A 23,252-nucleotide genomic window follows, 5' to 3' on the forward strand; every position below is an offset into this window, starting at 1 on the left:
ACTAAAATCTGAGGCACTGGAATGGATGTGGACTCCTGAGAGATGGAGAAAGGGGATGAGGAGTTTTTACTGGGCCTGGGGTGGGGGTGGAGGGCTGAATGCTCATATTTTACAACACCAGACAGGCTAGTGACAAAACCAGGCATCTGGACAACTGTTGTAGCAACATGACTGGAAGAAGGTCCTGTGAATGTTGAGTCACCCATCTGGAAGTCCCTAGCTCCATCTTTAATCTTTTTGTTTGCTTGCTTTGAGGAAGGATCTCACTAAGTAGCTCTGGCTGGCCTGAAACTTGCTATGTAGACCAGGCTGGCCTCTAACTCACAGAAATCCACGGGCCTCTTGAGTGCTAGCATCGAATAATATGCCATCATGCCCATCTCTCCATCCTTCATCTTGACAGCAGCATGGGTCAGACTTCTAAGAGAAAAAGGAGGGTCCTCACTCAGGTTCTGGTCATTCTTGGGCTAGGCATTCACAGTTCATAAAGGTAGCAAGGGATTCGACAGAGATGTTGGAGGTGGGGATGGACAGGGATTCTGAGGTTCTGCAACTGCTCTGGTATTGATCTCACCATTGCCCTTCCTCTGTTTAGGTCTTCTCTGATCTTTCAAATGCTTCTGCCTACCACTCAAAACACTCAGTTACCTCATGACATCTTTCTGACTGCCCATGGCTTCAGGGATATCTTTATTGGTGTACATCAGCAATACATACCAGATCAGCATTCCTGCACATTTCAAACCCCTCTTAAATGTATGCTGTCATTGTCTCTTCTAGAACAACTCACATGTGTTGTGGTTCTTCAAATGTGTGCCTGCATGTGTGTGTATTGTGTGCACGGAAGAGTGTGTTAATATAGATGTGGGTGGAACTAAGAGCAGACTGTACTATTTTTTTTCTTAAGTTTTTTGTTTTTTAAGAAACAGAGTCTCTCACTGGCCTGGGACTTTCCAAGTAGGGACCAGCAACATCAGGGACTCACTTGTCTCTGCCTCCTCAAAACTGAGTTGACAAGCGTCTGTCACCTGCCAGGGTTTATTACATGGGTTCTGAGAACTGAACCTCAGACTGGAGTCCTTAAGTGTGTCAGGCAGCCACTTAACTGAGATGAATCCCCAGCCCTATGGCTCATAAAAGCCAGTGCCCCCCCAGGCCAAGAGTCCCTTGACATTTCTGTGTTTTTCTATTTTACCTGGATATTTACCTGGAATTATTTTGAAATAATCTATGACCAAATCTTATACAAGTCTGCCTAATTCAGGAGTATGAAATCCAATGAAATGGAAAATGTCAATCTTATGAAGAGGATTATAAAATTGACTTATAACAAGTGCCACCATTCCCATCTTTGACTGCAAGGCCTGACTCCCAGACACCTCATGCAGTCTTTGCCCAAATGTAGTAAATGGCAGTGTTCTCACATGGGTGTGGCTCCTTCCTTCTGTGACAAATTTGGATATACATTTGAAACCAGAGTCAAGTATAGGCTTGGTTTAAAATAATCTTCTTAGAGTCAGGGTTTAAAAACAAACCTCTTTTTAGTCTTTGAAAACTTTATGCACACACACAATGTATTTCGATCATATTCACCCCTGATGCCCCTCTGAATTCCTCCAAGGACCCTCCTATTACATCTCCTATTACATCAAACTGTCTTCTAAATATTTATATTTAACAAAGCATGGTGGCACAGGCCTTTAATCCCAGCACTTGGGAGGCAGAGGGTGTAGATCTCTATTAAGTTTGAGGCCAGGGCTACATAGTGAGACCCTGTCTCAGAAAACAGTAAGTAAATACTTAACTTTATAACCAAAGATCTGTGCAGTTCCCAAGCCTGGTCAGAAAGTTCCTCACTGCAGTGGCTAAAATGCAGAGACTGTGAATGTTCAGTGTAGATGGGGCATCTCTACCAATCCCTGTCCCCCAAAGGCTCAGGGAGTATGGTGGAAAAGAGCTGGAGGACGGAGAGGAGGGCTGTGAAAACTAACCTGCTTTTAAAAAAGAAAACCATTCATGAAAGATGCACCTAGGAACCCTCCTTTGGAGAAGCTTGAAGTGATTCATGGGGTCCTGTCTTTCTTTTAACTGTAAACACAGTGTGGTCAGTTTCCTTCTTACTATGGGCTCCTTTATCCAGAAACCTCAACTCCAGTGGCTGAAACTATAACACTATGCATTTGGGTGGAAGGAGGTTTTTTTGCTGTTATTGTTGTTTTTGATTTCTTTGTTTTATTTTTTTCTTTTGATTTGGGGTTTTTCAATGTATGTTTTTCTTCTTCTTCAGTTTCCCCTGTTTCTTGCTTTCTGTTCACAAACCTGTGGGGGAAGGTAGCCCATAAATTCCAACTGTCTTTTCAGATAGTATTAGTTATCTAACACAGTTCCCTCCAAGTGTGCAGTTTGCCTCTAGCAAATGTTCTTTCTCCTGTGGCTTCCCTCCTAGATTACAAAGCATTCCAAGAGGCAGCCGAACACTTCCAACCTTATATCAAGTTCTTTGCTACCTTTGACAAGGGGGTAAGTACCTATGAAAACCCCATTTAAACACGTTCAGGGGCATAGACAATTAAAGTTGGAACTCTCCACCATCCTTCTTTGCCTCTTTGTCCAGAAGTGTTAAGAGACTGGAAAACGACTTCTGAGGATATGGTCCTTGTATTCAAGCCCATAATCCAAAAGGAAAGGTTAACCAATGAATCCAATGAGGTCTAAATTTAAAGAAAGTTTGCCCTCATTGATTGAGGTTCACAATTGGGACAGCTTTTAAGCAAAAATGGCAAGATGGTGACAATGATCATTTTAAAGTGATTATTTAACCCAGGGATGGGCAATTCCATCTTCTCAAAGGCCTGAAAGAGGGGCTAGTATTCTCACTGCACAGAGGGAACAACCAAGGCAGGGAACAATAAATAGATTTGGTCATAGTCAGTGACTGACTGGTAAGGCTGGATAAAGTCTAAGTCTCACATGATGTCAAAGATGCCATTCTACACAGCTGTGATCAGAGAAGGAAGCCATGGGTAGAGAGTGTGGCTGGAGTCTGACTATTGCAAGCATGCAGTACATGTTAGCTAGCTGTAAGAAGTGCTGTTAATAAAAAGACACCTAGACCCAGGAGGAGGGGAGATCACAGTAGTGTATTGGGCAAGGATGAAGGCAGAAACCCAATTTATATTTATCACTGGCTTTCCTGAGACAGGGGTGACTGAGAGATTGTAGGTTAAGATCTCTGAGTGCTGGGGATGTAAGCTTAGTTGGAATAGCGCTTGCCTAACATGCACCAAGCCCTAGGTTTGATCTCCAATACTGCATGCATAAGCAAGGTATTCAAGGTCATCCTCAGTCTTGTGAGGTTCACATTCTTTGAAAAGAGAAAGGCAGTTTCTGCCCCTCCCTATGGAATAGGGACCAGGCTAGTGCCACCCATCAAGTGCAGACCTTGTTGCCAAGTGGGGAGGTGGTGAAATCCAGAAGGCATGGCTGCAGCCTCACCAATTGTCCAGCAGGGGGCAAAAGAGCTGAAGAGCAGGAAAAGTAATAAAACCTGGGAGGGGGAAGACAGACCAGTTTGCCACAAGGACATCTGGTCACCACAAAGGAGAAAGCCCTCAAATGGTTGGAGATTGCACATCTGAGCTGAAAGAGGAAAGAGAGAGAGAGAGAGAGAGAGGGGGAGGGAGGGAGGGAGGGAGGGAGGGAGGGAGGGAGGGAGGGAGGGAGGGAGGGAGGGAGGGAGGGAGGGAGGGAGGGAGGGAGGGAGGGAGGTCAGGAAGAATTGGCTGTTAGGAACACAAGCTAAGAGAAAATATAAAAAACATTAATCTGTGGTATTATTCCAGGATTTTTTTAGGGTTGTGACAGGACACGTGTGTGTGTGTGTGTGTGTGTGTGTGTGTGTGTGTGTGTGTGTGTATACGAAGGTGCAGGAACCCACAGACATCAGAGGTATCAGATCCCCTTGGAGGTGGAGTTACAGGTGGCTGGGAACTGATCCAGTCCTCTGAGGGAACAGTATATGCTCCTAACTGCTGAGTCATCGTTCTAGCCCTAGGAATCTAAAGCTTAAAACAAAAGCAAACTCTTCCCAGGGAACTTTAGAGGCCACACAGGTTTGGGACCCTACAGGGTCCCCTGTGGTATAGATCAGGTTACCCTAAAGTTCCGGGCCAGTGAGGAAGGTGTGGGAGAAGGAGGCCAGAGTCCACCTCTGCACCTGACAGCCTGGCAGCTCTACTGATCTCACACCGCTCTGGCCTGCCCTTCTCTTCTGCCTGGGGACCAGTGAAATGAAGACTTGGTCTGTTCCGAGTCACACTGAACCCTGAAGGAACCGATGGAGGAGAGAGGTGTAGGCAGGGCCCAAGTTCCTGCTCAGATGATTCTTCTTTGCTGACCATGGGACTGACCTGTTAAATGGCAGGAAAGTCCTGAGTCAAAATCCCCTGTGTGCAAATGCCTGGAAAATGTTCATTGTCCTTTTTAGTTTGCTTGAAAGTGCCAAAACTTATTTCAACTAAAGGACAAAAGAAACCATGGGCAATTTTATTTTTATGGAACTATCTGATATCTGAGAGTATAATACATCATTATGTAGTTGTAACACCCAGGCTAGAGTCTTGCCCTGGATACAGAAGGTCCCACTAAATACTTACAGACAAACGGAACTGATGAATTCATCGGCCAGTCAACTCTCCTTCAGTCATTGCTATTTAAGATACAATTACACAAGACTGAAAGAAAGAGAAGTACAGGAACAAGTACCAGAGACTGCTGGAAATCTTAGACTCTTCCAAACTAAAACTTAAAGTCTCAACAATCCAATTTTATATTCATAGACCTAACATTGCAGACCCAGACAGAGGCATCCAGGGACCAGAGACCCTGTGCAAAGGCACATATGTACACACAGGCATATGCATGCTGTGTGACATGTGGCTCTGGCCAGCTCTCACCTTCAGGAGGTCATGATTACTTCCCCTGATGTAGGATGAATTAATAAGAACGAATGACAAAATGACAAAGAACAATCTCATTTGAGTGTAGGCTGTCAATGTAGTGTTTATGGAATATCTACAGAGTTCTTTCTTTGCATGGTCAAGGAGAAGGGAATTCTCAAAGGAAAATATGTTGGAATACAATTGTGACCCTGCCCTTCTTATCCTGATGAATCACTTACCTAAATTGTTCTTTGTATGTAAAAGAGATCAGAGTGGTAGCTCCGACCATGCTCAAAGTAAGTACTGTATAACACAGCCGACCTAAAGCACTTTGCAACTGTGGCCAGCATGTAGTAAGCAGGCTATGTGCTTGATAGCATTACAGTTTTGTTTTGGTTTGGTTTGGTTTTTGGTTTTTCAAGACAGGGTTTCTCTGTATCGCTTTGGAGCCTGTCCTGGAACTGCTTTGTAGATCAGGCTGGCCTTGAACTCATAGAGATCTGCCTGCCTCTGCCTCCTTAGTGCTGGGATTAAAGGCATGAGTCTCAACCACCTGGCTAGCATTATAGTTTTTTTTTTTTTTCATGCTAATCACTTCTCATTTTCTGGAAACCTGGCCCTTAAAACATGCAGTGAGTGAGTGAGTGAGTGAGTGAGTGAGTGAGTGAGTGAGTGAGTGAGTGAGTGAGCCCAGAGAGCAGAGTCTAGCATTTTCAACCTTCTTGTACCATAGGCAGGTGTGCAAAGAATTGTGTCAATACAGGCCCTGATTTGTTTGCTTCTCCCACGCCCACAGACCCCTGCCTCATTACTGCATTACTCACACTGCACCCCCCCCAGGAGACAATCTAGTGTAAGAAAAACTCAACACATCCTCTCTCTCTCTCTCTCTCTCTCTCTCTCTGTGTGTGTGTGTGTGTGTGTGTGTGTGTGTGTGTGTGTGTGTGTGTTGGGGATTGAACCTCATGTGTGCTAGTCAAAGTTCCATACTCCCTAACTCCATCCTCAGTCTACTTTGTACCTTTTTATCTTGAGACAAGATCATCATACGTGAGACTAGCCTTTGAACCCACCCTAGTTTAATCTGATGCTGAATCTGTGATTCTCTTCCTTGGCCCTAGTGCTGGGGTTATAGCTCTTTCTGTGGCCTGTTGGCTTCAACCCTGCATAGGATGTTGGATTGAAGCTTGTCTTTTGCAATATAGTGACCTGGATACTTGTGGACATAAGTGTTTCTGCAGAATGGAGCTCCTTGTGTAAGAGCTTATGTAATGCTCACCCTTCCCCCATTAGTCCCAATCCCTGGGTTACTGGGTCACTGTGCTCTGGTTACCACCACAAGGTATCAGCTCCTAGGCAATGCTGTGCACTTTAAAGGGAGCCACTGTTCTATCCTGTGCTTTCTTGGATCATGGCTCTGAGTTGGAGAATGGCATTTGGCCTCCTATTGAGCCTTGCACATTCCAGGCCACTCAAAGCATGTCACAAAGAGAGGTCCTGAGCTCAGCAGCTTTGCAGGCAAACACAGCAACCATTTTGCCCTGACAACACACTGCTGTGTGGCTCCTTAAACAAGAGATGAAAATTGTCAGACATGGTGCTTTGTCACTCATCCTGTCTCTGTTTAGCACTTTAGCAATGAAACTCCTAAGTTCCAGGAAGCATTTCTCTCCTGGGCAAAGCAGAACAATTAGTTGTCTTGTGGCTGGGCAGTTCTCAGGGCCAACAAATATCTAGCAAGCTTGGTACAGAGACTGGGCCTGATGGTTCAGAGTAGATCCGATGCTTCAGCTTAACTAGCAATTAGAGTTTATGAGCAGATCAAGGACAGGTGAATGCGTTGGCTTTTGACTCTGTGAACCTCTGTACTTTAATGGTTTCCATCAATTGCCTTTTCCATCCAAATTAGTTCAGTTAAAGCCACTCTGTGAACATGCTCTCTTAGCATCTGCTCGCTCCTCCAGCCCTGGCAAACACAGCAAAAGGAAGACAACCATACACTTACATACACCACTTGTTATTCCAACCGCTCCTTGTCGTATTATTTCTCCAGACAAGTCTTTTTCTATTGAACCTGCCTTGATAGAAAGAGAAAGTCCTGCAGAGACTACAAGTGATAGAGTCCCTGCTACTTCAATGTTTAAGTTAAAATAGCTCTCATGTTGTTACCAGAGAACACAAGCTCCTACTTTTGGGTCGGTAGCCCACTACTACTCTAGGTTAGCATTCAAATGAGTGACAGATCTCTGTCTGTTACAGGTGGCAAAGAAGTTGTCCTTGAAGATGAATGAAGTTGGCTTCTATGAGCCATTTATGGATGAGCCCAATGTCATCCCTAACAAACCTTACACAGAAGAGGAGCTTGTGGAGTTTGTGAAGGAACATCAAAGGTATTCAAGACAGCATGTAGGGGATGGGAGGATGGATAATGGATAAGATCCTCTTGGTGTTGACAATCCAGAGTCACCAAGAGCAACAACCTAGAATAAGAGACCCAGTAGAACAGAACTGGCCAGTGTGGCTTTGTCAGTCATTGACCAGGATGTTACAACTTCTGAATGAGGCTCTGCATTTGCAGGTAGGCTTAGACTACCTCCTTCTAGTTGGCATTTCCCACCCCCACCCTAAGCCAGAGTAAGAGATGAATGAACTTATAACGACAACTTCCTATGTGTGGAGCAACATTCCTGGTGCTTTATGGGAGGAACTTTGGCTATTCTCCAACCTTATGGAGCTGTTAGTCTCAGACAGTGGGATTAGTAATTAACTAATATAACCAGGAACAATTCAACAGACAACTTCTGGGACAGGGATACTTGCTAGGACTCAGAGCATCTTTAGTAGGCATCTACAAAATTTTTCACTGAAGAACCACCGCAGTAAACATTTACACAATTCTGGGGTCAAATGGCCTCTGTCACGGCTGTTTGGCTCTGGGCTTGGAGCAGATCAGCAGCCCTTGCTTGTGTTGTAAACAAGTGGGTGCGGCAGTGTCCCGGGCAGGGTCTAGTTACACAAACAAGAGGCCTTGACCCACCAGCTGGAATCCTCTGCCTCTGCTTTGGAGGGAGGAGCCATCTGGGAACATGGACCATGGTGGTGGATCCAGTGCCTCACTTTTCCTCCCTCCTGACATGGACAGATGTATTCACTGCTCCTGAAGCGCCATGATCCCTACACCTGCACAGTCTGTCCCTGCAGGGATTCAACACTGGGAAGGGTAAACATGACACCTATTTTTGCAGTTTTTGATGGATGACCATAATGACAAAAACTGGCATTCTGCATTGGAATAATTGTGGTCTGTCCCATTTCCTTGTTCAAGATCGGCTCTGGGTTCTCCTACAGACAGAGTGATCCCCATCTTAAGGAGGGGACTGTGGGAAGGTGCTGTCTCTGTTCCCTCTAACCCATCACTATGTGCTTGGTGTGCCTTGGATCTAACGGGTCTGTGACTCGGCTGAATGGTTTGGGCCTAGTGCTCTCCTGACACACCAGGTGGAAAGACACAGATGGGTTCAGGGCTCCTTGGGCTCAAGAATGTGAACCTGTGTCTCATTTGGATGGGACTGAGACTCAGTTTCTACCTACTCAAGGAAGCTCCTCTCTTTTTCAGACCCACCCTACGTCGATTGCGCCCAGAGGACATGTTTGAAACATGGGTAAGGAAATGGCAAAGAGTTGTGGGTGTGTCCTTTAAGAAGGTTGCCCTCTGACTACCAAGTCTTACTGAGTGGGGTGACATCTAGAGAGCACAGTATTGGAAACAGTAGGACCCACTTGGGTACTATTCTCTCAGTAACATTGCTCAAACTTATTTCCCTTAGTGGTCGGCTTCCACCTGTGTGCCACCAGCTGTGTTAGGCAGCAAAGAGGAAGAACCCCAGTCTAGAAAGTCGTAGAGACCTGGATTCAAGTCCAGTATCTGCCACTCAGTATTCTTGTGTCTATATCATGCCACATGGTCTTTCTGGCTTTTGTTTCTCCAGTTATTTGGAGACTTTTTGTGAGGACAAGTGAGATGGGTTGTTCAAGACATGGCAGGTGCTTGGTTAATAAATCATAGTTTTGGGGTTTTGTTTTTCTTTTAAAGCATCAATTGAAGATACTAGGAAGTGGGGACATCAGCTCCTGCTCTAGGTCTATGTCAGGTGGCTCAAATAGTATCATCAACAGGCCTGTCCATGATACTCCACCTCACTCCACTCCACCTCAGCTCTAGCAGTCTATGGACAAAAACAACCAGAGACTATGGGATGTTTTCTAGGCCATTGCTGGTGTTCCACTTAGAAATGCCAGCTCTCTGATATGAGACAAATACCATTTTAGCCCATTTTACACAGAGAAAAGCAATGATCATTCTAGGTTAATTTTTCATGGACACAAAACTAATAAGCATTAGTTCTTGGAATGCAAGGCTATCTGGACCCAGATCTCATGTTTTCTCCAGTATTCCTTCCTAAAGTCACTATGTCCCCACAGGCTACCACTGTGGTATTGGCCATTAGAATGGAAACATTTATTTACTTGAAATTTAAACTCATAATCTAGTGTCATGGTTGCACAGGAAGTAAGTCACATTCCCAGCATTAGACTTGCTTCCATTTCTGAAGGTGCAGCAAGCATTCAGGAAACCGACTCTTGTTACCAAATAAATGTAAAGGAATAGAAATGTCTGTACTGCTGTCCAGACTTTTGACATTCCCACATGATGTCATCTAGAAAGATCAGCCTCCAGAACTACCTAATCAAATTAAAAACAAAAAGGTAAAACAAACCGAAAAAAAGCAACACCCACCCAAATAAATCTTATAATGTGTTAAGTAAGTTTACGGGTTTTGCCCTCAGATCTCATGCATAGCTGTACATGTTTCTGCATGGCCTGTGGGCTGTAAGTTGGACAGGCAGCCTTTAAAAACTGCTTTTACTTTAAAATAAATTCAGATTTATAAAACAATCCAAAAAAATCCATTATCTCTTTACCCAGAGTCCTCAAATGTTACCACCTTGGTTTTTTTCTCTCTCTTTTCATATATATAAATATGTTTATATGCAAATACATATGTGTAAATATATTTCTATGCTATTTGAGAGTTCTATAACTGATATAAAAATCCCAAAATATTTCAAGTGTTCTCTCATAGCCATGGTGATAAAAATCCAGAAATCATTAGAGGCCAGCCTGGTTTTCAAAACGAGTTTCAGTACAGACAGGACTGTTACACAGAGAAACCCAGTCTCGAAAAACAAACCCAGAAATCAATATTCATCTAACTGTATAGTCTTGGCCAGGAGTCCCATTAGCATCCTTTATTGAAAGAGAAAGCCCTTTTTACACAGGCCCAGCATCTAATGTGCCTCTGGACTATTGCACTTGGTTGTTATATTTCTGCAGTGCCCTTGACCCTAGAACAGGTTCCCAATCTTTCTTTCAGACATGAAATGCCAGTTTAAAGGGAGAACACTTGCTGCTTTTTCTCATCTGTGGTGTCTTCACTCCTTTTCTTTATCCCGGAGGCCATTCTTGATTGCTGAGGAGGCTCTGGGAAGGGAGATAACACAACTGCAGAAACATCCCCACTCCCAGACTCTCCTCTCTGACACCATATCACACCCAAGACTGGGGTCTCCATGGCTGTGTCCCCTCCCTGCCCCTGAGCCTATGAACCTCTGAAATCCACCCCATACACACACACACACACACACACACACACACACACACACACACACACACACATCACAGGCAGGGTGGGAAGGATGTGCTCACCTGATCCTGCTGGGACTAACTCTCAACTCCGTTTATTCAGCGTCATGATCAGAGCATTACTTTTAGCAGTCAACAGCAGACCGACAGGCTGCCGCCATCTTGTTCACTGCCCTGTGCCACACACTCAACTCTTAATGAGTTTAATCAAAGTTGAGAAGAAGCTAGAAGGGTTCATTCCTTCCCAATACTGCATTCTGGGCTAGTCACGTGATCTGGCCAGCCCACATCCAGGTGCCCAAATAGGGAAAAGGGTAGCACGGGTCCTTCTAGGGCCATCTTTGCATTTTTGAAAAGGAAAAGCAGACACCTCTTGTCAGAAGGACTTCTGAGGAGTCACACCCATACCTCTCCCGGCCCCTCTGCCCACGCCAGGGGGCACTGCTCCAAAGAGCAGCGACTCCAAGGGACTTAAAAGTCTTCACTTCAGTCCGTTTTTGCTGACATCACAAAGCAGTTAGTTGCACAACACAGGAGAGCGAGTTGTTCTGAGAACAGTTTGCCTTTGGCTCTCTGCTCTTGTGCAGGTTTTTATGACAGCAGCCCACACAAAGTCATACCATGCCTTTGCACTGAAGAAAATGGCGGCTAGTGGTATCTGCTGTGTGGAAAACCAAGAACTTTGAGGTCAGAGAACCTATCCAGACCTAGTGCTGGCTTGACAGTTTTCTGAGGCTCTCCTAGTTCTTGTCAATAACCAGAATCTGCGGCAACTGCCCATAGGGTATAGGGGTCAGCAATTTCGAAAAACATTATTTCATATTTTATTTATTTTGTGTGTGAGGGGCTGCATGGAGACCATAGTACCAGTGCATGTGTGCCATGGCACCTATGTGTGATGACGTAGAGGTTCAATGACAAGTTGTGGGAGTTGGTTTTTCTATCTTCCACCACGTGGGTCCCCAGAACTGAACTCAAGAGCCTTTATCTGTGGAGCCACTTCACCTGCCTCAGTGATTTCTTCTGAAGGATTCTTTGCTCTATTGCAATGCAGAATCCTTTCTACCATAGGACTAAAGAGCCTTCGATTAGGCCCAAGGTAATGCCATTGCACTAGGGAGCTTTGTTTTGTTTTCTTTAAGTCTGTTCATTTCGTCTGAGAAAGTTCCACAGAGGTGAAGGAAACAGAACAAAATACAGACAGTGGTAAGTTAGCTGTGAGTATTTTGTAACACTAGTTTTTCTTGGCATTGCTACGTTTCTAACACTTGTCACCTAAGAAGTTTTACAGACAGACTCTCTATTGAGTTGGTGGATGATGTGTTACATTGTTACATTGTGTTAAGAAGAGAGTTAGTAAAAAGAACGCTGCTTCCCCAGCTCTAAATGCTGAGGGTTGAAAAGGAAAAATAGCCTCAAAACTTAACACCTCAGGGCAAGGGGCGTGTCTTAGCTAGTTAAGGCAGTTGCTGCACAGGCCTGGAAACCTGTGTTCAACCCCCAGAACCCACATGAAATTGGAAGGAGAGAACTGACTCCAAAAAGTTGTTCTCTGACCTCCACAGGCATGCTTGGCAGGCTCCCTTCCTGCCTGCCATCACCTGATGATGATGATGATGATGATGATGATGACGACGACGACAACAACAATAATAATAAATGAACCAATAACAATAATTTTAATATTTATAGCCAAAAGCTAGGACATTCATTGTAAGGCAGGAAGAGACAAAAAGCTGAGGAATCTACAGTAGGGTGTTGACTAGTGGTTCCACATCCCCTGCTCATTGGGGTCTGGTACATGGCCACTGTATATACAGGCCCCCTTTTTAGCCTCTTTAAGCATATTCATAGCATGCAGCAGCAATGAATTTCTTCATAGAAATTGCTCTGCCATTCACTGTTGGTACTGTAGTCTATATTTGTATCTCATCCAAACTCATGTTTTGAAAAGCTGATGTCAAATGTGGGGCCTTTGGAAGGTGATAGGTTACCATGACAGAGCCTTCATAGTTGGGATTGCACTATGAAAGAAGCCCCACGTTGGGCATATGAATCATGCATGGACTCCCAGAAGGAGGCTAAGAAGTTTGAGGCCAGCCTGGGCTACATAGTGAATAGGGAGTTCAGGGTCAGCTGGGGCTATGTAGGAGAGTTGCTATCTAAAAAAAAAAAAAAAAAAAAAAAAAAAAAAAAAAAAGAGGAGGACCAAAGACCAAAGGATAAAGACCCTCATCTGATACTGAATTCACTGAATTCACTGGTGAGAGCACCTTAGACTTCCCACCCCCCAGCACAGTGAGGAGTAAGTTTCCCCCTGCTTCCTGTTGTTGATAAGTTACTCAGTTTATGTCCCCTTGTTATAGCAGACTGAGCTGGCTAGCACAGAGGGTCTTTGGGCTAGACAGATCCAGTCAATCCCACTTAGATCACCGCTACCTCTGTAGCTTTAGGTAAGTCACTGGGATCCTTTAAGTACTGAATAGGAATATGAAGTACATTTGACTTATGGTTTGCACATGGATTCTTGCTCCAAGTTTATTGAAGAAAATTCCCCACATCTGGCACAGCCTGCCCACATCTCCACAGGTGTTCGATACAGGTTCATGCTCCAAATACCTGAGATGCTTAAAGAGTCCCTCTGTCCCTCTGACAGTATTCTTTCACTCAGGGCCCATTTCAGTCCAAGGCAGTGACAGGCCTGCTTGGAGCAGCATGTCAGAAAATGAATATGGATTCTTAATTCTAAAACCAATTTCCAAGTGCATTCTAGAAGGGGAGGCAGAAATGAAGCCTGCTTCACAGAGTTATGGGTGCTCCATTCTAACTGATGGCAGGCGACAGAGACATGGGGCCGCCTAATGAGACCTGAGCGGGGTAGTCTGTCTGGCAATAATAGCAAATGTACAACAGTGAACTTGAGATTCTCCTTCTGGTCACTGTCAGGTTTTCCTAATAACCTGGTGCAGACACATATATATCTGTAACTTTCAATTCCCCTAGAGAATCTGGCCAACACAAAGCCCACTCTCTTGCTTTTAATAATAATATTTTCTACTTAATCTATCTTAGACTTTTGGGAGGTTTTGTTCATCCCAAACTCAAAGGGAAAAATTAGCATTTAGATAGGGTTGCAGCAGCATTAAAGGCAATCGAAATGGAAAACAGGGATGTGGAGAGGTTGGGTCCCCTACCCCCATAGGATGACTCTGATATGACACAAGGGCTCCCAGTGAATAGCTGTCTCCATGGCAGCTGACATCAGGATACAATTGGCTTTATCTTTCCATCTCATAGTGTGGAGTCTTCAGAGGTTTTTACACAAGGGACTGCTCCAAACCCTCACTCTTCCTTCTCTAGTAAATAATCAACAGGAAGTCGGTACAGGAAGGTGGGCTTCCTGTTCCAGATGTGCAACTATGAAATGCTCTTAATATCTGATATGTTCCCATGTTTACTTTCCCTCCTCTGGTATCTCTCCCCAGTGACATCTTAAAACCACCACCATAGTCCCAAATTCCAAACTCTCCTCAGAGCCTCTCACATTCATAGAAACCTTCCTGTTGGGGATGGGAAGATGGCTCAGGGGTTGAGAGCATTTGCTGTTCTTGCAGAGAACCTGAGTTTGGTTCTCAACATCTACATCAGGCTACTTATAGCTGCTAATTTGGGGGAATCACATACCCTCTTCTGGCCTTCTTGGGCGCCAGGTACCCGTGTGGTGGCGGCCCTAAATTACTCCATGGGCTCTGCTTCTCCAACCAGAGGCAATGGTTGAATCCTCATTTCTTGTGTGAGCACCAGACACCCAAATCCTAGTTGAGCTGAGGGATTGTTACTGCTCTAGGAGGGGGTTCAGGATCTTCCAGCCATGCTTAGAAGTCCCTGTAACCTGGTCCATCACTGGTGATATCTCCTGGTGGGGAACTTCAAAACTGTCACATTCACAGAACTGTCTTGAAACTTAAATTTGCTAGAGCTGTGTTGCAGAGTTTTGTTGCGCTGGAGTCCCTGATAAGCCAGACTTACACCTTTCCCAATTTCCCCTTTGCTGCCGCTCCTCTCGGGACTCGCCAGACCACAGGAGTGAGAACTTTTTATTGCTGACCTTTGTGCCCGTTGTCCTGTCTTAGAAAGCAATGATCCCAGTCTCTTATCAAAGTTCCATGTGTGCTGCCATCAGCATCTGCCACCTCTATGTGTGCCTGTTCTACTCATTTGTGCCTCAGTGTTCATTTCCATCCCCCTTTCCATGCCAGCCTCCCTAACACATGCATTTGTATTTCTCTCCTCTTGAGATGAACCTTTGATTCTGTCTCTTCCAGGAAGATGACTTGAACGGGATCCACATCGTGGCCTTTGCAGAGAAGAGTGACCCAGGTAGGAAACCTTCCCACCCCCACCCCATTCCCACCCCCACCCCCCCACCAATCTGCTAGCCACTGACAGGAGGAACTGGCTTCTCACCTTTCCAAGCCCTCTCATACCAATTCAATTGCAAGAAATCGACCCCCCTCTAGTGGCACCTGGTAGGTATGAATACATCTTCAGAGGTAAACTCAGCCAGGGGAACAGAACAGTAGAATTTCAAAGAAAGCCACACAGCTGGGCAAATAATCCCTTTGAGAGGAGCTTTGAGAGGAGATGGGTGAATCAGCAGTTCAAGGTCACCTTTGGCAACTTGCAATCATTGTGCTCAGCTACTCAAAGTGGAAATGAGCACACGGGGAGAGCACTAAATCACCTTAACCTTACAGGATGTGTGTGTGTGTGTGTGTGTGTGAGAGAGAGAGAGAGAGAGAGAGAGAGAGAGAGAGAGAGAGATTATGATCAAACCTATATATAAATCAATCCTCTTTAACATAACCATACATCTATGTGTTCTCTGTAAAAGACCATCTGCACATAGGAATGTTCTGGAGACATCTGCTGAAAAGTGAGGACAGGGTAGAGCAAGCAGCTCATGTTTAGAGTGCAAATGACTCTCTACCAGTGGAAGGGTAACTTAGCTTTTCTTGAGCTGTGCACAGCTCTCCCTGGTTTCCATCTTATCAAGACCAATGGAGAAAGAAGAGAGACAACAATGAAGTTTGCCAGAGGCAAAATGCTAGTTCCCCAAGACAGTGATCCACAAGACAGAGCCTCCTGGGGGAAGCTGAAAGTGAAGGTAGGAGGAGTGTGTTTAGGAGGCCTAGAACAATCCAGAATGCCATCAGAGAAGTCAAGGCACATCACTGGAAAAGCAGCCAGGCTTTGGCCATGAAGTGTTGGGACAGAAGTTCTTGAACCTGGCAGGTGTGCAGCTAAGAGAACAAAGGCCACCTTGGGCTGGTTTGGACAATAGCTTCAGAGCCTGGGATTTAATGGGGCTCTGTTCTGAGGCAAGTCCAAGTGGACCGTTGAGTCTGGGGACCACTGTTCCAGAAAATGTGGATCCTCAGCCATCTCCATAGCACACTATCTAGAGAAAAACTCCAATAGGGATTAGGACTGGGGAGTGCCAACCTAGCATGCATGGAGCCCTGTCTCCACCTCAGCTCTGCAAAAGCTGGGTGTGGTGGTACAGAGCACAAATCTCAGTAGAAGTTCAAGGCCACCCTTAGCTATTTGTCAAATTGAAGATTAGCCTGGGCTCCATGAAACCGTGCCTCAGATCAAAGAAACAAGTAAACAAAAACCATAAAACCTCAAACCTCAAACCAGCCAGCCAACCAATGTTGACAGAAAAGTTCTTAGCTTGAGACCAAGAAGCGGAGACTTACAGAAGTTCAACCTAATCGGGGAGAGAACAGGGACACTGGGAAGAAAGGACCTCCTGCCTCGTCCATCCATGTAAGCCTGCTACCTTACAGTGGCTTGCCCAGCAAATGCTTGTGGAGCAAGTAGTTAGATCTTCTTAATCACGTGATTCTTAAAGTCAAGACAACCCACACACTGTAACAGTCACTCTTTAAAACTAACAGCTGAGTGAGGGGGTTATACTCACAAGGCTGTGCAGATATCAACACCATGTCACTCCAGACCTTGACCATTGATAGTCACTCCCATTATTGGTCCTCTCCACAGAGGACAACCACCAATTGCTTACTATCTGTGTAACTATCTGTTCTGGATAGTCCATATGAATGGAGTCAAATAATGTATAGTTTTGTTTTTTGTTTTTTTTTTTTTTTTTTTGTATCTGGCATCTTTAGCACACATATATAATATTCTCACTATGTAGTACCTATGTACACTATGTAGTATCTTGATTAAGTAACATTCTATTGCATCAAAATCAAATTGTCTGAGAGCTAGTCTTTTAAGTGTCCTTTGCTGGACTGGATTTCCTGTCATATCATAGACTTGGAGAGCTGAGAATCCTCAAGTATTCCTTGGATCTAGGTTTTTTTTTTTTTTTTTTTTTTTTTTTTTAGTGTCAGCTGCTTTTTACAGATCCTGGCTACCCCTCATCCCCCAGGTTTACAGGCTGTAATCAGACAAAATCGGATCCTTGGTGTTGTGTGATCAGAGTTGCTGCTGGCAGCTGCCTGCTGGCAAGACACCAGGGGGCTTCCTTCCCGCCCCACTGCCCTCTTCCAGGGTTGCAGGGAGGCCTGTCTGGCTGTCTGGAACAATAGAACAAAGAGGTCTCCCTGAACTGCAGAAACCTGTTTGACAGAGATTGCTGCTGTAATGAATCAAGCTTCTGAACTGACTTCCACCTCCTCCCTGTGCAAATAGCCCTGAGCCCCGAAGCTCAACCTTCTCTCCAAATCCCAAGCTGGGGCTTGTCCCTGGGGAGCAGAGCCATGCTGGAAGGGAGGTCAGGAACATGGCCTTTCAGTGTCAAGGGTGCTTTCGTGCTCAGGGCTCTAATGGAGCAGGGGTTCTGATGATAGTTCCTCTCCTTGACATTGTGATCCTGTTAGCATTTACCTGCTGGGCAGCAAGTGATAAGCAGCCTGGGGCCTCAAGGCTAGGTTGCCTGGGGCCTCGAGGTTGGGTTGCGGTCCTGGAGCATGCATTCCTGCAGACAGTTAGTTACTCAGATTCCTTCGGTCTTACTAACAGGTCACTGGAAAGCCTACAGCCTAACCAGACTGCACCCAATTTCTGAAAGACAAAGGTGGTAGGTCCAGATGGCAGACACTTCTTAGAGAACTTCTGCTTTGAGGAGCTGTGGGGAGACAGCCACATTAATCCTGAGGTCACTCTGTGACATGTGTATGGCCATTATTATTCATTATCCTGGTGTTGGATGGGAAAGTACTCACTAATTGGACCACATTGCCTAGGGTCTCTAAGTCAAGATTGACATTGCAGCCAGCCCTCATGACATCCAAATGTCATGAGTATGATGAAGATGGTGATGATGATCATTGCTATCACAACAATCCAACGAGGAAGGTTTAATTTTTATTCTTATCTTACAATTGAGGATGCCGAGGCTGAGGGAGGTTACCAGGCTGGGGAGCAAGGAATGAAGTGAAGGCTGTCTGGCTACCCAGCCTACACTCTAAGCCACAGGGCAGGCAGACTTCTTGGGCTCTCAGACAGCATCCGACATCCCTGTGATGGTTCAGCACACCTCCCTCTTTCTGTATGGCCCTTCTCCACCCCTCTGCCTCCAACATTTGAACCACAAGAAAACAAAGACTCAGACAGTTCAGTGGTGTGCACAAGATCACTGGGCTAGAGGTACAGAAGACAAGTGAGTTTATCTGTGCTGAGGGCTCCTCGTGGGTATGGTCCTCTCTCTGATAGCACTTCTCAACAGCACCCTAGCTGGTGGCAGGCTGCAAGCTTGTGTGGTGTTGCTGCAGGGTGTTGGGGAAGGGGTAGATCGAAAGAGCATGCCAAGGAAGTGAGACCTCAGCCGAGCCACTTGGCAGCTTGAGCACCCCACTGATAATAAGTCATCCTCCTAAGTCCTCCTGATGTTCCTAATGCAGTCTGAACCTACAGTACAGCAGCAACACTGGTCTATTCAGTAGGCCGACCCCCAAGAACTGTCCTTACAGCCAGAGTTTGTGTTCCCCCTCAGCAGAAGGAAGGCTGAGAACATCTCTCTGCAGGAAACCATGTCTGCCTTCAGGCCTTATAGCATGACCTGTAGGCTTCTCTTGTTGTGAGCTTCCCAGCCTGGCTGGGAAGGACATCAGGACATTCCCAGGCCCGCTATACATGCCAGCTGCCTGTTGCATCACACCCTCCTCTGACGGCACCTTCTCTTAGGCTGCTGTCCTCAGAGCAGAGCTTCTAGACAAGCTTGAAAATGAAAGATTCCTCCTTACTGCTCCCAGATGTGTCTGTGTTGGGCTGACATCTTCTTTATAGTCTTTGATGAGAGGTTTGCTGAGTGGCGTTTCTACATGAGTGCACGCTGGATGGGAACCCTCCAAGGGCACTGGGAATATTCAGACTAACAAGCTAGAAACACAAAGATGACTGCTGTCTGCCAGCCCTGGACAGATTTAGAAACAGGCCCTGGAAGGATGCTTCAAGCCCTGCTGCCCTTGAGCTTTTCCTGCCATTGGGGTTCTTGCAAAAATGGGTTAGAGCTCAATTGTCTCAAATAGGAGCACTAAGTGCTTCTGGGAGCTTTATAGTTTAAATTTGATACATCAAGCTCACTATTTGATTATTGCTGGGTGCTGAATGTTACATATATGTCCAGCAAATACCAACCCTATAGATAGTGACAGTTATTCCACATTCCCCAGTATACAGAGGGGGAGTGAAAGCAGTGAGGTTAAATGTCACCCCCAGCTCCCATGAGCAGTGAGTGGCAGAACTGAGACTAAGGCCCAGCAGTCCACCCCTCTCGCTACCTGTCTCTGTGTGTCTCTGGATTGGGAAAATGTATCATTTGACTTTTTCATACCGATTCTGGAATCCAAAGAGCAGGAGGAAGCAGAGGGGAGAAAGAATGCTGGGTAAGGAGAGGCAGGGCCTGTGGTGTCAAAGCCGCTGGGCCCCGTGGTGTCTTCTATTATTCTGAGTGGCTGTCTCACTGCAGTAGATGTTCTTTGAAACGGGAGCTCCCAGCCAGTCTCCCCACAAGAACCGAGTCTGGAGAATTCCATACAGCTGAGGACCAATGGGGCTTCCTGAGGGAGGGCCCAGGGCCTCAACTGCTTTATTGGCCTCTGTGCCTCGGCTTGGCTCTGGGTCTGCAGTGTGTGGGCACTCAAAAGCATGCCCAAGGGAAAGAGCAGATCTGGCAAGACACACTCCAAACTGCCACATGAACAATGACAGGAGGCCACTGTAGTTTTCCTAAGTCCAGGCACCCCTCAGCCCATACCTGCCCATAGTGTGGAGTCAGGAAGGGTATCCTTCAGTCTCAATGGGCTGAGCGTAGCCAGCAACCAGGATGAGGCTGGGAAGAACGAGAAGACTGGCCAGCATGATAGGCCTATTTGCTCCTTGGCCATGGCTTGGTCTCAGACATCATTACATTTGCAAATGGGACCTTTCCCTAGATGGCTGTGAGTGACTAGTCCTGGTCCCCTAGGGCCTGGTACAGGCTCGTTCCCACCAGCCTCTGCCAGGGAAGCAGGAAAGGATAATGACTGGGTTCCCTTCAGACAAGGATGTGATTCCCAGAGGCCACTTGCTTGTCGTGGGAAACCTGGCCACACTCATGCCTCAACCCTAGGCCCTGAACTCCCAGACCTGCAGTCTAGGGGCTGGGAAGGAGTTCAGTTCTCACAGCCTTCTTAATTTAGGCCATCCTGGAGACTCCAAGTCATCGCTGCATTGACCCCACCGGCAGAGCAGGGCTCAGGAACATGCTCAGGGCAGGAGCTTTGCTACAATTCTGTCAGAAGGGCAGAGGCAGCCCCCCCCCCCCACACTACCACCAGGACTGAGGCCACACTACATCTCCTCCCTTACCTAGCCTGAGCCTCCTTTAAGGACAAAGTTTCACAGCAGGCTTGGGAGACTCAGGTGTAAAAGTGAGGAAGGAAGATGGCAGCACTGTGGTAGGAATGCTGATACCTCAGAGGGAGGATGAATAGTAAATGGCTGTAGATGTGCAGACTGGAGACCCGAGTTCAACTCCTGGCTCTGCTGCTTATTCATTGTTGAAAGGGGCAAGCTGCCTCCCCCAGTCTCTCTGGAAAACTAAATGTAATAACAACCTTCCATGCAGACTAAATGGGAAGATGAAATGCAAGCCTCCTCAGTACCCAGGGAGTGCTCAATGTAAATGCTCCTGAGAGGAAGGCTGCAGTGGCAGAGACACCCTGTGCCCATCAAGGAAGAGCATGTGCCGAAAAGAAAGGGGATTTGTGGTTGTTAGGATCGATGGTTCTGGGATCACACTTTAGGAGGGGCAGAGAGAGAGAGAGAGAGAGAGACAGAGACAGAGACAGAGACAGAGACAGAGAGACAGACAGAGGATTCCGGCTGGGGCTCTTCACCAGTCTGGTTACTGGGGACATTGAGTCTCCTCTGGCCTTGGGAACCATTTGGGTTCTCCTCTGGTAGCCTAGTCCTCCAATGGCTGTGCTAGATAACCTCAAGCTCAGAGTCTTCAGTTAGCCCTCTCCTGCCCTCTGTACTACTCATTGCAGATCATGGGTTTGCTCTTCTGAAAGGTAGCCAGTCACAGGCTAAGTAAGGCCTCTGAGCTGGGTCCCTGATACAGGGAACGTATTCATTTGGGTCTTCCTGGCTCAGTTAACTCCAGCTGCGTCCCCACCATGTGATCGCTGTGTGTGACAAAGATGACACAAGCCTCCTCTTCAGAGAGGGAGACCCACAGTGACTGTTGCCACTGTTCAGGTGACCCACTGTTTTGTTCTTAATTTTATGTGTGGGTGTTTTGCCTCATATATGTCTGTGTGTTGTGTGCCTGGTATGCTAAAGACCAGAACTGGAGTTACAGACTGTTGTGAGCTGCTCCATGGGTGCTGGGAATTGAACCTGGGCCCTCTGGAAGAGCAACCAGTGCTTTTAACCCCTGAGCCATCTGCCTAGCCGCAGACGTTGATAAGGAGCTATTGAAATAGGTCTGTTCAAGGCTGAGGACTGAAGAAGGTAGAGGCCAGCAAGCCCTGAGTCATTTCTGTGCAAGCAAGCTAATACTTTACAAATAGTTAAACTTGGCTTACACACAGTCATTGGGGGCAGGGTTCTCACAGCCTCGGCAGCTGCCGTCCCAGAACAAGCAGCTGGAGACAGATGCTCCTGATGCTCCACCACCTCCTGATGGTCTGTTTTGTGAGGTAGTTTTTCTTTTGTGAGCATCTAGGACAGATGACCCCAGTGACATATGAATGAACAAAGAATGGCTGGAGTTAACGGAGGTCTTCAGCTCTCTCACATTCAGGCATCAGACTCCCAGATGACTGAGGGAAATGCCTAACTGAGCCTTCCTGGTCCAGGTGCTAAGTATTTCACAGACATTAATTTAATGTACAACCATCCTATGAAATAGATATTGCTGGGATTGGTGGCTCAGTGGGTAAAGGCCCTAAGTTGAGTCCTTGGGAGTGACTTTATGAGAGCAGAGAACTGGCTACAGCAAATTAGCCTCCACACACAAGATGTGGCATGCATATGTCACCCACCCACACAGGCCACAAAAAATAGATAAGTAAATGAAAGAGCAATTTTAAAAAGAAGTAGCTATTATTGTCGCCAATTCATTTTACTTTCTACCTTTTTTTTTTCTCTATCTCTGAACCTGTCTAGGATAGAGACAGAAGGGACAGCGTGCTCTTGTATGTAATGTTCCTTTTATGAAATCTCAAAATCATATGAGCTTTCCCATCAGAACACAGCAGAGCTTGTAGGTCATAGGCTGGGTCTCCTGTACCCTTGGCACGGGGAAATCTCTGCTCTCCCTTCAGAGGACACAGTCACATTTCCTCCTCTACGTGGTCATGGTTTGTATTGCTGAACCTCACTCTCTTTGTGAATTCCAGACCTGTCAGGTCCCTTTCACAATTGTATCTCATCCTCCAGAGAACTGACCATGTCACCTCAATTATTGTCCTTGTCTTCTCTGAGGTGTGCAGTCATAACTGCTGGTGTCTAGGGGGAATTCTCTCTTCTGGTCTATGCATTTGGATCCACAAATCCACAGACAACTCTCCATCTCCATGAATTCCAATATTTTCCTCTCCTGAGACATGGCCACATGCCCAAAAGAGGAGCCACCATGTACCCAAAGAGCAGCAAAGACATTTGAGGCTAAAGGAGGAAAGTGTGGCTTTCCCAGTTATGCCTACCTGCAGCAGATATAGAAAATGCGTTTCCCTTCCCTATCCTCCAAACAGCAAATACATGGACTCTAAAGCACAGCTCATGTTTGTATAGAGTGTGAATCTCAGGCCACAAACTCAGCTATCAGAGACATGTAACTTTGTTGTTTAGAACTAAAATCCTTTCTATTTTGAGCTGTATACTACTGAATGGCAGAAGCTGGCCTGCCAATTGGTCCTCTAGCCCTACCCAGCCATCATGGTACCCACACATAGCTGGATGGGATCACCATCATCCGTGCACACTAGCACCTGTTGAGAAGTCTGTTGTTCTATTGGCTCTGTGATCCTTGCTCTGAGCAGGCCATCACTGGCCCTCTCCTCTCATCGGATTTGCCACCATGATCT

At 46.1% G+C, this 23,252-nt stretch overlaps 1 protein-coding gene across 1 annotated transcript in view; it reads left to right on the forward strand.

Moving 5' to 3' along the window:
• Window positions 1–23,252, forward strand: part of Casq2 (calsequestrin 2) — a 58,096-nt gene that overhangs the window by 29,729 nt on the left and 5,115 nt on the right. Inside the window, exons 5-8 of the mRNA XM_051198735.1 lie at window positions 2,447–2,520; window positions 7,200–7,330; window positions 8,557–8,602; window positions 14,970–15,024. Coding sequence (XP_051054692.1) covers window positions 2,447–2,520; window positions 7,200–7,330; window positions 8,557–8,602; window positions 14,970–15,024 — 306 coding nt within the window. The remainder of the gene's footprint in view (window positions 1–2,446; window positions 2,521–7,199; window positions 7,331–8,556; window positions 8,603–14,969; window positions 15,025–23,252) is intronic.

This window comes from Phodopus roborovskii, unplaced genomic scaffold (genome assembly GCF_943737965.1).
Source record: "Phodopus roborovskii unplaced genomic scaffold, PHOROB, whole genome shotgun sequence".
NCBI classification, from domain to species: domain Eukaryota; kingdom Metazoa; phylum Chordata; class Mammalia; order Rodentia; family Cricetidae; genus Phodopus; species Phodopus roborovskii.